Source organism: Phyllostomus discolor, chromosome X (assembly GCF_004126475.2).
Source record: "Phyllostomus discolor isolate MPI-MPIP mPhyDis1 chromosome X, mPhyDis1.pri.v3, whole genome shotgun sequence".
Taxonomy (NCBI): Eukaryota; Metazoa; Chordata; class Mammalia; order Chiroptera; family Phyllostomidae; genus Phyllostomus; species Phyllostomus discolor.
In genome coordinates, this window is record NC_050198.1 from 71,305,596 (window position 1) to 71,317,948 (window position 12,353).

Here is a 12,353-nt window from a genome sequence, read left to right on the forward strand (position 1 = left end):
TCACAGGAAGCAATAGCAGACCAGTGATAAGTGTGCCTCTGCATTCTTCTGGGAGTGAGAAAGCTGTGCATGATGCATGCATGGTAAAGGCCAGGTGACTGGACTAATGAACAACGTAAAATAATCTTTCTTTACAAAAACATGTTTCAAATGAAGGGAGAGCCCTGATATCTGGTAGGAGTGGAGGCTTTGTCCTCTCATGAAGCCAGCTGTCCTTTACAAGCAGAGTGCAAGAGAGAACCAAGGAGATTAAAAACTCACTCTCTTGGGAATTTATCTTCCTGAGGCCCTGTCTGATTATCAAAGTAAACTGGATTCACCAAAGCAGAAATATAAAAAACAATTAAAACCATCCACAATCCCTAAATGGGGAGGTGACTACTGTTTATATTTTAATGTGTTTTGTATACATGCACACATGTCCATGTATACATATACATACAAAGACAAGATGTGGTACATACTTTTTTTTGTCGCCTCCCTGACTGTAGTAGTAGCTCCAATCTGGACTATTCTTATAGTGGACTCTACACCTAGCATGGGTGTGTGTATGTATACATGTATATGCGTACACACACACACACACACACACACACACAATACATATATATATACCAAAACAGAATAGTACATATTTTTCTAACATTCACTTTTCACTTAACAGTACAAGTATATTCATATTATTTGAGAAACTGTTTTTAAATGGCCATGTAACATTTTCTGTCAATGTTTCAATTTGCTTAACTAGTTCTATTTTATTGGGCATTTAGATTGTTTTCCCATTTTTATTTCCAATCTCAAAATTATGTTAGTGTGCAGCTTTCTGTACCATGACCAAGAGTAAATATCATCATTAAAAATACCTTAATGTGCTTGAAGGATATCTTGTTTTAATTTATATATTTTTTGCTTACTAGGAACATTTTTTCAAGTTACTTATTCATTTGTATTTCTTCTGTCATGATTTAGTTATTCACATCCTCATTCAAGTTTACTCATGGAATATCTATCTTATCTTGTTTTGTATTTATTTGATAGTATGAATACTATCCTAACCCTTGTCATATTTAAGATTGCAAGTATTTCCCCTTGTTTGTAGTTCAAATTTCATCTGGTGGTATTTTTATGGTCAGAAGTACTAAACTTTTATATATTGAGATTTTTCCTTTTCCAGTGTTTTTTTTTTCTTTTATTCTTAGGAAAGGCTTCTTTATTTTGAAATAAGATATACAACCATCTACATTTGATTCTATATCTTTTATAGTTTAAAAAAATTGAACTCTTTAATCATCCTTAAATTTATTTTGGTACTTATTATGATGTTGGTGTCTAAATGTGTTTTTCCCCAAAATAATTAACCTTGTATCTCAGTGTCATCTTTCAATGTTCTATTCTTTCCCCATTCAGTTGAAAGGAACATCTTTATCTAATACCAAATACATATCAGTGAGTCTGTGTGTATCTTTTTCTTGTCTGTTGCACTGTTGGCCTTTTCTTATATCCACCTAACATTTGATTCTGGTTTTATAACACATTTCAATAAATGCAGTACAAGTTATCACTCATTATTCATCTTTTTTTAAACTTTCCTGGTAGTCATAACCTGTTTATTCTCAGCTGAAGCTTTATAATTTAACTCTCTATTCCTTAGAGCCCCAGATATACTTCCTTCAATTGGATTCTGTAAGACTTACGCTATAATTTCATAATTTATTTCTTTTTTAAACCTAGTTTGAGTGGATTTTTGTTCCTCTGTCTCAGCCCTATTCTCACTCTTCACTTCCTCCTTCCATGATCTTGTCTAGACATTTGACATCCATCATCTTTAGGAAAAAGATCCCAATCTATATCATTAAAAAAGTTCACATTTATTGCTCACTACTATGTACTTGGTAGCACTGTGTTACATAATTCTCTTAAAAACCCTGTAAGATCATCCCCATTTTACTGATGGAGAAACCTTGGCTTACAGGGGTTAATAACTTGTCCAAGTTCACACTGCTACTGTGTAGTAAAAGCCAGGATTCAAGTTCTGTTCTGACACACCTGCCAAGCTACCCTACATAGCATTCTAAAGAAGGAAGAATGAATATCAAATATTCTGTCTGCTTTAAACTTGAATATTATAGCAACTATAGACACAGAATTCTGTTTTTGGAATTGAAACTGACACAAGAACCAGTCTGTTATGCTAAATGGAGGCTGTAATAGCAGAGGGCTTAAAGACATCACCTCCAAAGACTTGGCTCTGAATCCCAGCTGCATTCAATGGATTGATGATAAATAGATGATATAATCCACATACAGCACTCTCCACAGTGCCTGGCACACCAATTCTAATATGTACATTTTTTTCATATTTTAACATCTTTGAAACCAGTAGGCCTCTCACAACCATAGTTTAATTGGCAATATTTGTTACAACTGTGGATAAAACAAGGTACTAAGTGCTCAATAAATATTCAGCTATTACACAAGATGACCACTCATTCATCGTGCAAATACTTATTCAGTATGAACTATGTACCAGGCACTGTTCTAGGGACTGGGACAGAGTAGTAAACATGGCAAAAATTCCTGCTCTCATGAAGTTTACCTTCTAGTGGGAAACATACATGAAACACAGATTAAGTAAAATATATAAGGTGTCAGATGGTGATAGGTGGTAAAAAACAAAACAGTAGGGGGAATGGACAGTCCTGGGGATGGGGAGTGCTCTTTTAAATAGGGTGGTCAGGGAGTGTTTCGTTGGGTGACATTTAGAAAGAGAACTAAATGGGATGAGAGGGTAAGCGTGATAGCTATGGGAAGATCCTTCCAGATAGAAGTCAGAGAAGCTTTAGGGCACAGATGGCAAACACAAGGCCTGTGGGCTGAATCCGGCCTCCACCTTGTTTTATCTGGCCTGGCACCTTGTTTCTACCAGGTGCAGCGCCGAGCTCTCACTTAACTATTAAGGAGCAGTTACATTTATACAGTCCTCAAGTTATATTCAGCCTTTTGAAGGCAACTAACTGCAAAGCTGATGTGCCGCCCCCCACCCCCCTAGTGAAAATGAGTTTGACACCCCTGGGTGTCAAAGGCCTTTGAGGAGTAGCAGGAGTGCCAGTATGGCTGGAGTGGAGTGAGTACAGAAGAGCAGATAAGGTGGGTAGGGGAGCACTGCAGATTAGGGCTGGAAACTGGAAGTATGTGGGTAAGGATTCCTTGAAATCCATTAAAAAGGCTCTATATGGGAGCATAGAAACTGTGTATTGGGGCTCAGAACCACCTAGTGAGGACTGTTGTCATGGTCATACTGCACTTAAAGCCACAGGATGGCTCAGGGTAGGAATGAATTCATTTAGTGAAAGTGAGGAGACAGCTCCATTTAGCCTCTTAAACACACTGATGCAGTCAAAATGAGTCATGGTGCAGAACCGTTTGAGGGCAGAATGATAATGGTACATGATCAGAATAATTAGATGAGGCTACTCTGAAAAAAAAATGATATTCAGGGCTTAAACATTACTGATGAAGTACAGAACAAACCAGCCTTGGTTTGATCTTTCAGAAGGCATGCTACCACAACATCTGTCTGGCCCCTCAAGTGGGCTGGACAAAACTCAAGTTATTTTAAGAATATTGGGGGCCATTTATAGAGTGACTACATCACACAGGATAGAAGAGTACAGAAGTCCAATTGCTGTAACCATTTAATGTAAGGTATACATTTTTAAAAAATCAATCATTTCCTAGAATCCAGGATACAGAGCAGTTAAGAGCGTGGCTTTTGAAGACAGGCAGAGCTGGGCTCAAATGTCAGTGTTGTCATTTACTCTCTGTGAGTGACTAAGTAACTTTGGCTAAGTAACCAACTCAAACCTCAGTTAATACTTTATCTATAAACTGGGAATGATACTGCCCAACCTCAGAGCTGCTGTGAGGATTAAAGGAAATAATGTGTGTAAAGTGCTCACATTTACTATAACTGCTCAGTAAACTATAGCTGCTTTATGCCCTCGCTGGTGTGGCTCAGTGTACTGAGTGCTTGCCTGTGATCTAAAGGGTTGCTGGTTCAATTCCCAGTCAGGGCACATGCCTGGGTTGCAGGCCAGGTCCCCAGTAGGGAGCATGCAAGAGACAACCACACATTGATGTTTCTCTCGCTTTCTTTCTGCCTCCCTTCCCCTCTCTAAACATAAAATCTTTACTAAAACAAAAGGGTCATAAAGTTAGATTTCCAGATTTTATTCAGAATGTTTTCTTGGAATTTTCATGACCAGATAGGCCCCCATATTTGAGGCATCTGAACTAAAGTTTCTAATGCCTTCTTAATGATGGCAATTGGTTAATTTGCAGACCTATGACATCATATGATTCCTCTTGACAATTCAAGGGACTAGAATTTGAGATTATACAAATCAATCTAAGCTCTTAAACCTAAACACACAGAATAAAAATGAAGTTATCCACAGTGATCTGGATTATATGATCTTTATTATTTTAGAATTCATTGATCTAAAAATCACACATGTCAGATCAAACAGGAGTACCACAGTATGTTTTACTTTGCAGGTATTAGTTCATTAAATTGATATAACCAAAATTTGACTTAGCAGCAAGCATCAGTTCTCCCAAAGAAGCTTAAGTGAAAACAATTATTTATACGCTCAAAGTCCTACTACTCTCTGACTCACTGTTGTACTGCCATAAAAATGAACTCAGTGAGTAAAGCTAATTGAACACTCAGATCCCAGGTTTGGGGCTTCCTATATTTAATTGGAGTTGAAGCAGTGTTTGTTTTAACCCTCTGTTAATATTTTGTTCTTTAATCTTAGTTCTCAAAGAAGATTAAATGCACCTTTTGTAATTATCTAAGATAAAGCCATGACACCTACTAAAGAATTAAGTGATATTAGTCCCCTACTCTTCATTTAAAGGTAGAACACTTTTAAATGAACCTATAATTTTGAATGTATTTGAATTTCCAATTCATATACCTAGCCAGGTCACAATCTGATTTAAATAATCTGGGTTCTAGAAAATCATCTCAAAAATATTTATTGAAATGAAGCCACCATTCTTTATGGTGCCATCATTTTGACCAAATAACAAATAAGCAATTGTTTTCACAGGAGGCCATTTTAAAAAGAAAACATTCTTGATATACTTAGCAAGTAGGGGAGAGCTTGAATCTGCGTGTCACAACTAGAGTGTTCTAAGGGAGAAGTAATTGAGCAATCTGACTTTCTACTCCCGTTTGGAATATATGCTTTTGAGATTCACAGTAGGTAAAGGTAGTAAAGAAAGATGTTGATAAATTTTCTTTCTTTTCTAATTCCAGTCATTGGTAAAGAGTTCTGGCATCAGCTAATGGCAACAATACAGTGGTGAGCATCAGTGGTGAGTGCTGAGAGGTAGATGGGGACTTGATCCTCAGATTTAATAACAAACTAATTTAAGGTTTAAGCTCAATTTAATATTCCATGGGACATTTTGGAAGTGAAGGCAGATCTTTGGAAAATTTTGTTTTTAGTTATATGGAGATAAAATAGCTTGATGAAATTAACATCTGCCTTATACTAGTAATAGGTGTGCAAAGCAGCCATTTGGCCCCTGGCGAAATACAACACTGTGCTTCCAAATTGAAGGGCAATTCAACAGCCTAGCCAATCAAAGAGATATTGGGATGAGTGGTCTCTACAGCCTAACTCTAAAAGTAGAGCCACTAGAGGTCTTGACCAGGATATAAGTCTATATTGAGATCAACAAATTTACAGAATAATTCCAGTCCAGCTTTGGCTAGGCAGTTGATGCCTAGGGTCCACTAACCTCTAGAGATAGCTCTTGCTGCTTTGAGAAGTTGATACATTTAAAATATCAATTAGACTTCACATAGGAAATGGGAGAGTGCAGGAGGCGCACAAAGTATAGAACTTTGTTTTTAGTGGAGGATGAATTAACTTTCAGAACAAGTTAAGGCTCTAAGGGAAAAAAAACACTCTAAATCATAACCCTAAAAAAACCATAACCCACTCTGTATCAACACCTTTAAAAAGCCAAAGATCTTACTACATCCTTAATCTTAAATGTCAAGTTGGGTAATCAGTATATTCCAAACTCCAGGAGGAAAAGAAAAAGACAACTTTGTTAAAATATAGAAGTGAAGAAAACAGCCAAACTTTTGCTATTAAACAGAGTATTGTGAAGACATTTCTTTCTTTCTTTAACTAGCGGAAAAATACAGATTTAAATAATCCTGATCAGGAGGTTGAGAAAGGAAGTCTTATTACAGACCAAATTTTGTGTTTGCCTCCAATGAAAATGAATTCATTACTTTCTTGAATTTATTTCCTGAAGCAAGTTAGATTCTCTAACATTTTTGATTTTGCAAATAATGTCAAAGTAGCCAAATACAAGTAACTGCAACATATAAAATTATACTTCAGTAAAAATGCTATTATAATTAGATCCAGAGGGTTAAAATTATTATTTACTAAAGAAACATTCTAAACCACATTTTTTCTTCCAATTACACTTTAACAAAGGAAGGAAAAATAGGAAAACAAAGGAAATTGGTCCTAATACATTTTTTACAAAATAAGTGCTACTCATGCCCAAGTTAGCTAGCAATTCACTGAGGTTAGTCTGCTTATCTTAAACAATCAATTGCACAACATTTCCTGGCTTTTAGCCAATGGAAACACAACTTCTGATGGCTGAAAACCAAAAAACGCTAGATTTAATTGGCTACACAGACTGATACCCAGTTCGACTTTTCCTTCTTCCGATCATGTAAGAGATAAAGACAACAATTATAAGGAAGCCCAAGGCCACACCCACTGCAACAGGAATAAGAAAGTTGAGGTCAGAGTCTGCGGAACATTCTTCAGCTGTTAGAAAAGAACAGACAGAATCAAGGAAAGGAAATTAGTAAGGAATGCAATTAAGCAGAAACAGCATTTTGAAAGTGTACATAAGTTAGTTGTTTAGAACATTGCCCCATTTCTCTTATTTTCTCTATATCCACCCAAATATTTCTAAGCAACCAATCTTCTTATAGTTCTCATCAATTCATCTCAAATCACAGCAAATGCCTCCGTACAAAAAGCAGAAGTTAAGGGAAGAACAGGAAAAGGTCTAAAACACAGAATTGCACTTGCCTAACATGGGGAGATTTTATGTTTGTGAAATTACACTGGGGAAAAGAGCTATATCACCTATTCCTAAGACCACTTCCTGAATATTTCCCAGTTCCCTTTCTCCCTCACCACTATTATCATTAAAATATAAATAAGAATTCTGTATGAGTAATAAAGTATAAGTTGAAACGAACTTAGGATAAAAAAATGCAGTATAAAATTGTTCACACAGGCAATAGGTAACTATCAGGTTATACATGCAGAATCCCATACATTGCAGTCCGTTCCACTGGACCACCAGGAAGGCAGGGTGTGCAATGTAGATTTTAAGCTCTGGATTAAGTCAGAACTGAGTTTGAATCTTGATTCTATAAATTACAAAAGGACCCTAGGGGGTCAAGTTATTTAAACTGGGCCTCACTTTCCTCATCTGTCAAAAGGGAGTAATATCTGTATTATAAGGTAGTTGAGGATTATATACAATGGTACTTCTAAAGCATCAGATACACATCAGGTGATCAACAAGTGTTCCTTCCTTTCTGTTTTCCTCCCATGTTTGTGATCCCATTCAAAGAGGTTTAGGTTTTGAAGTAGCAAACAGAGATCAACATAAGAGTGTTTCAGCATATTATTATTATTATTATTATTGAAATCTAATATTTAGTGCTTTAAAAATACTTAAAGTTGAGATTATGTGTTATTATTTATTGAAAATAGTGCAGAAGCTCAAAGTGCTCCATTTTGATCTCATAATTTCACGTTTAAATTAGTTTTACTATTGAGCGACTAGATTTCATTGGGACAATTTTTATCAAAATGCTAATGGTTTTGTTGACCACTAGATATGTAACTTCAGCGAAATTACTTCCCTTTCTGTGAAATTATAGGGTTAGTAAATAACATTCAAGGTCCTTTCCAGCATGAGTCTAATTCAATTAACAAAATGTGATATTTGGTATGATTTATGATTAAGCAATAACTTGAATTTTCCTCTAATTTTATCTTTTCATCCTCTTGCACTTTTGTCATTCATAAAAAAAGAAAAACAGTTGCTATGTCTCTGAGTATATGAGTTCCAGTTATTAAGGTAGCCTATGTTGAATTTATATTTTAATGAAAGCTTTCAGAGACTAATAGCTGGGTACCAAAATACTCTAATCAGTGAGTTACAGAAATTCTGAACCAGCTAATATATACATAGAATGAATAAAATAATTCTAATGTGAAAGTCTTCTCAAGTCTATTAATTAAGCTTCCTTCTTATTTGTTCTTACATTCAGTATCTGTGCTGCACTTATAATAAGGAATATGCTTCAACAGGGGCTGATTATCTGGCTCATTTTAATAATGCCAATGGCTTCTCTCGATGGCCCCCCTTCCCCGTCTGTGCTCTGCCTCACAGGGACTGTCTTGAAAAAGTAACAGCCTAGTTGCTATGCTTCACTGCATCCCTTCTGAGATTGCTGTTAGCTTACATTTCATAAGTACCAGTCTGATGACAACACTAAATAGATTTTAATGCTCTAGAGAGTAACAAGATGAGGTAGAGAAACACAACACAATCTGTCCTAATTAGTTCATAGAATATTTCTTTCAATGCTAATCAGGCACCCAAAGACTAACACAAGAAAAAAAAAGGCAAGTGGTTAAATATGCTTGAATCTTTTCCATCTCTACTGGTGAAAAAAAGAAACAATTTTTAAAATAACTAATTAGAAAATACTGTGGCCCTGGCCAGGTGGCTAGATTGGTTGGAGTGTCATCCCATATACCAAAAGGTTGTATGTTTGATTCCCATAGGTAACTTGTGGGTTTGATCCTCAGCTGGGGCACCTATGAGAGGCAAGCGATCAATGTCTGTCTGTCTGTCTCTAATCAATAAACATATCCCTGAGTGAGGATTAAAAAAAACTAGTTAGGTTCTACTGTGGCCTTTTGGCTCTATTATTTACCTAGGGGGAAAAAAAATCACAAGCCTAAGATCCTGACTTATCCTTAACTTGAACTCAAAGAAATCAACAAAAAGTCACATAACCTAAAAAATGCGGTGGTCCTGAGGACATTCAACTGAAAACCAAGTTTGCCTATATCTGATGGGCATTTATGCCACATCAGTATTTAATAAACTATATGCAAAGGCACTGTGATGAGTTTAAATCAGTATCGTTCTTATACACTGAAACAGAACACCAGGAGTGAAATAGTATTTATTAATTCTATTAAGAGACAGCTACATATTTTATTCTTATAATGGCCATGTTAATAAATTTAATGTATCTTAGATTAGGATCAAAATTTGGCCAAGGCTTCTTTAAGATAGACCTAAAAACATTGCACACCAATGTTCTTTTTAACAAGTTTGTCTTCAGGCCAGTAAGGACATTTTTTATTTTAAGTTGATCAAAGAGAATAGTGTTGTGTTAATAAAGATTTATCTCAAATGCTAGCATTGATGTAAGCACTGATCAGTTTCAACAAATCAATCTTAAGGAGTGAAGTGTTTCAAAATTAAGAGGCAAGAAAATCTTGTTATGTGCATGTGTTTTTATATAATCACTCAAATTGCAGGTTCTAAAACTGCTCATATCCAGTGTGATGGCGCTTGAGACCAATAAAGTAAGCCAGCAACACTAGAATAAGTACTCCTGCCAATGCTGCTCCCACCGCTATGGGCACAAGGAAGTTGTCGTCATCTGCACTGCAGTCTTGAGCTAGATGTGGAGAAAGGACAATTGAGAACAGAAACAATGACAAAATTTCAAATCTGTAAAATTTAACTTAAAATCAGCACTTCCCAACACATATTTTTTACACCAAAGTAACAAATCATTGGCATTCATTACCAGCAAATGAGATATTCCACAAAAGTGATTTTCCAAATAATCAAATCATACACTTTTAAAGGACCCCCAAAATGCACTCCACTCATTTTGGAAGATATATAAAATGACCACATACTTCCCAGATTCCTTAAACAGAAGATAATGAATAAATATAATTACTCTTTTCTGGATTATCAGCCTGTGAGCTTTCAGAGTGTTATGATGTTGTCTCAGTGGAACACTGAAGTTTGTGAAGTATTAATGACATGAACCAAGTGAACAACTATACTACGCAGACCAAAGAACTCAATGCATGGCAATCTGGGATTATTTAGTAGCGGGGAAAGACTTAAATTGGCCAATGGTATAACTTTCCCTTAAGATGTTCAATCCAGTATGAGAGACAAGAAAATCAGTGGTTATAATTTCAAAATGGGCTATAATAGGGGCAGGCAACACAGAAAGTGTCACGGAAGTGTTTCAGAGGCACACTCAACTCAGCCTGGTTACACAAGACATACTTCAAAAGAAGCAAACCTGGAGTTGTGTTTTAAAAGATGAACAGGAATTAACCATGCAGGTAATGGGAAAAGGGCATTTCAGGTCTAGGGAATGGCAAAGACAAAAATGAGGAAGGTAAGAAAACATAGCACTTCAAGGGAAATGCAAGAAGGTTGGCACGGGGAGAACATCGGATCAAGTACTCTCGGCAGGAAAAGCAGCAGCTCACAAAGGCCCTCTATGCTGTGAGCTGCTTGACCTTATACTGAAGGCCACAAAAAAAGTGCAGCAGGGCTTGAAGCAGGATATTGCTTCAGAAGTTGTGGCAAAGATGACTGGTGATATTAAGTTAGGAGGCACCTCTATTGCTACGGTCCAGATGTCCAATAATCCAGTCCTGAACTGGTTTAACAGAGTGCAAATGCATAAGGGACAGACTAGAGATACAATTAGAAGGCAGAATTGACTGAATGGATGTCAGTGGTGTGGTAGGATAAGATAATTGAATGGTTTCCAATTCCACCCATAGCTTAAGTGACTATGTAGATGCTGGTCCCAGTTCATGATAGGGAATACAGGAGGAAGAATATATGCATTTCAGTTTTGTTTATAGTTATTTTTGTATTTTTGTATTTTTAAAATTTGTGTGTGGGGGTAGGGTAGAAGAAGGGCATAGTCTGTTTTAGATCTACTGAGTTAAGATACATGTCCCCAAGTTGTTGATGAACCTAAGTTGCAGTTAAAACCGCAAAGATATTTCTTAGTGATGGCAAGTAATAGAAAGAGGACCAGAGGCAAAACCCTTGGGAACACTAATATTTGAGGGGTAGAGGAGCAGGAAAAAGAAGTAGAAAAGGCCGATAGAAAATAGTGCCAGTGAAAGAAACAGTTTCAAGTAGCGTGGGAGAATAGTGTAAAATGTCAGAGAAGTCTGAAAAATGCCCATTGGATTTAGCAATACGAAGGGTGGGGGCTATGAGTCAAACTGCTGCAGGTTTAAGAGTAAACAGGAAGTGACTAGTGGGAGATCAAGAACTTGGGATGGGGAACATAATACTCATTTCAAGAAGTTTAGAACAGAGAGGACAGTAGGGAGGTAATTATAAGGGAGACGCAGGGTTGAGAAAGCATATCTTCAAGGTGAAAGAGACTTAAATATGTTTATAGGATGAGGGAAAGTGCCATTAGCATGACAGGTTGGAGATGCTGAATGGCACAAGGTTTCCTAAGAGGTAGGAGAAATGGGATTCCAGAAGGACTGGAATTCCCAGTAAAAGAAAACCTACTGAGACTGGAGAGGAGGAAGGAATGAATAGTGCAGATGGAGATACATTTACAAAAAGGGAAGGCTAGGATGTTGAGTCAACACTTCTCACTATTTTTCCATTTCCTTGACTCTAATTGCCCTAGTTCTCCTCCTAGCTTGCAATCTACCAGGGCTGGATAAATCAGATAATTAAGCTTATTAGAATTTGGGTCGAAAATAAGAATGAACAGGCTGCAAGGCAATTCTGATTGTGCCTGCGTTTAAGAAATGTGCCAGGCTAGCCTCCAGGGCAATAACTAGGAACAAGATGCAGTCCTGGACTTTATGGACTTTATGACATCAACTCTGGCTGCCAGCTCAATGTTCTTTCTTACTTGCTTCTCAGTTCTATTAAAAATCCAGAAAGCTGAGGTTGCCAGATGTGACTTGTGAATATATGGCATTTGTTAAGAGTACCCAGTTAGCCTCCCCTTTCAATTTCCCAAATTATTACCCAGCATATAAACTATTACGTGACATGTACCATACAGTATTATGCCTTGGACTTAATGTAACTTTAAAAGAATTCATTAATAGATCAATTTCTAATTCTGACAACAGATTCATAACCATCTTTCCCAAATTGGGTATTTAACCTAG

General features: G+C 36.6%; 1 protein-coding gene across 2 annotated transcripts in view; it reads right to left on the reverse strand.

The window, feature by feature from the left end:
- Window positions 1-4,460: 4,460 nt before the first annotated feature.
- Window positions 4,461-12,353, reverse strand: part of LAMP2 (lysosomal associated membrane protein 2) — a 41,125-nt gene continuing 33,232 nt past the window's right edge. Inside the window, exon 9 of one of the 2 annotated variants that reach the window (XM_028522224.2) lies at window positions 4,461-6,875. In XM_028522224.2, the coding sequence (XP_028378025.1) occupies window positions 6,733-6,875 (143 nt within the window). In that variant the 3' untranslated portion in view covers window positions 4,461-6,732. Of the gene's footprint in view, window positions 9,836-12,353 lie in introns of both variants that reach the window. The other variant, XM_028522225.2, reaches the window with a different exon arrangement.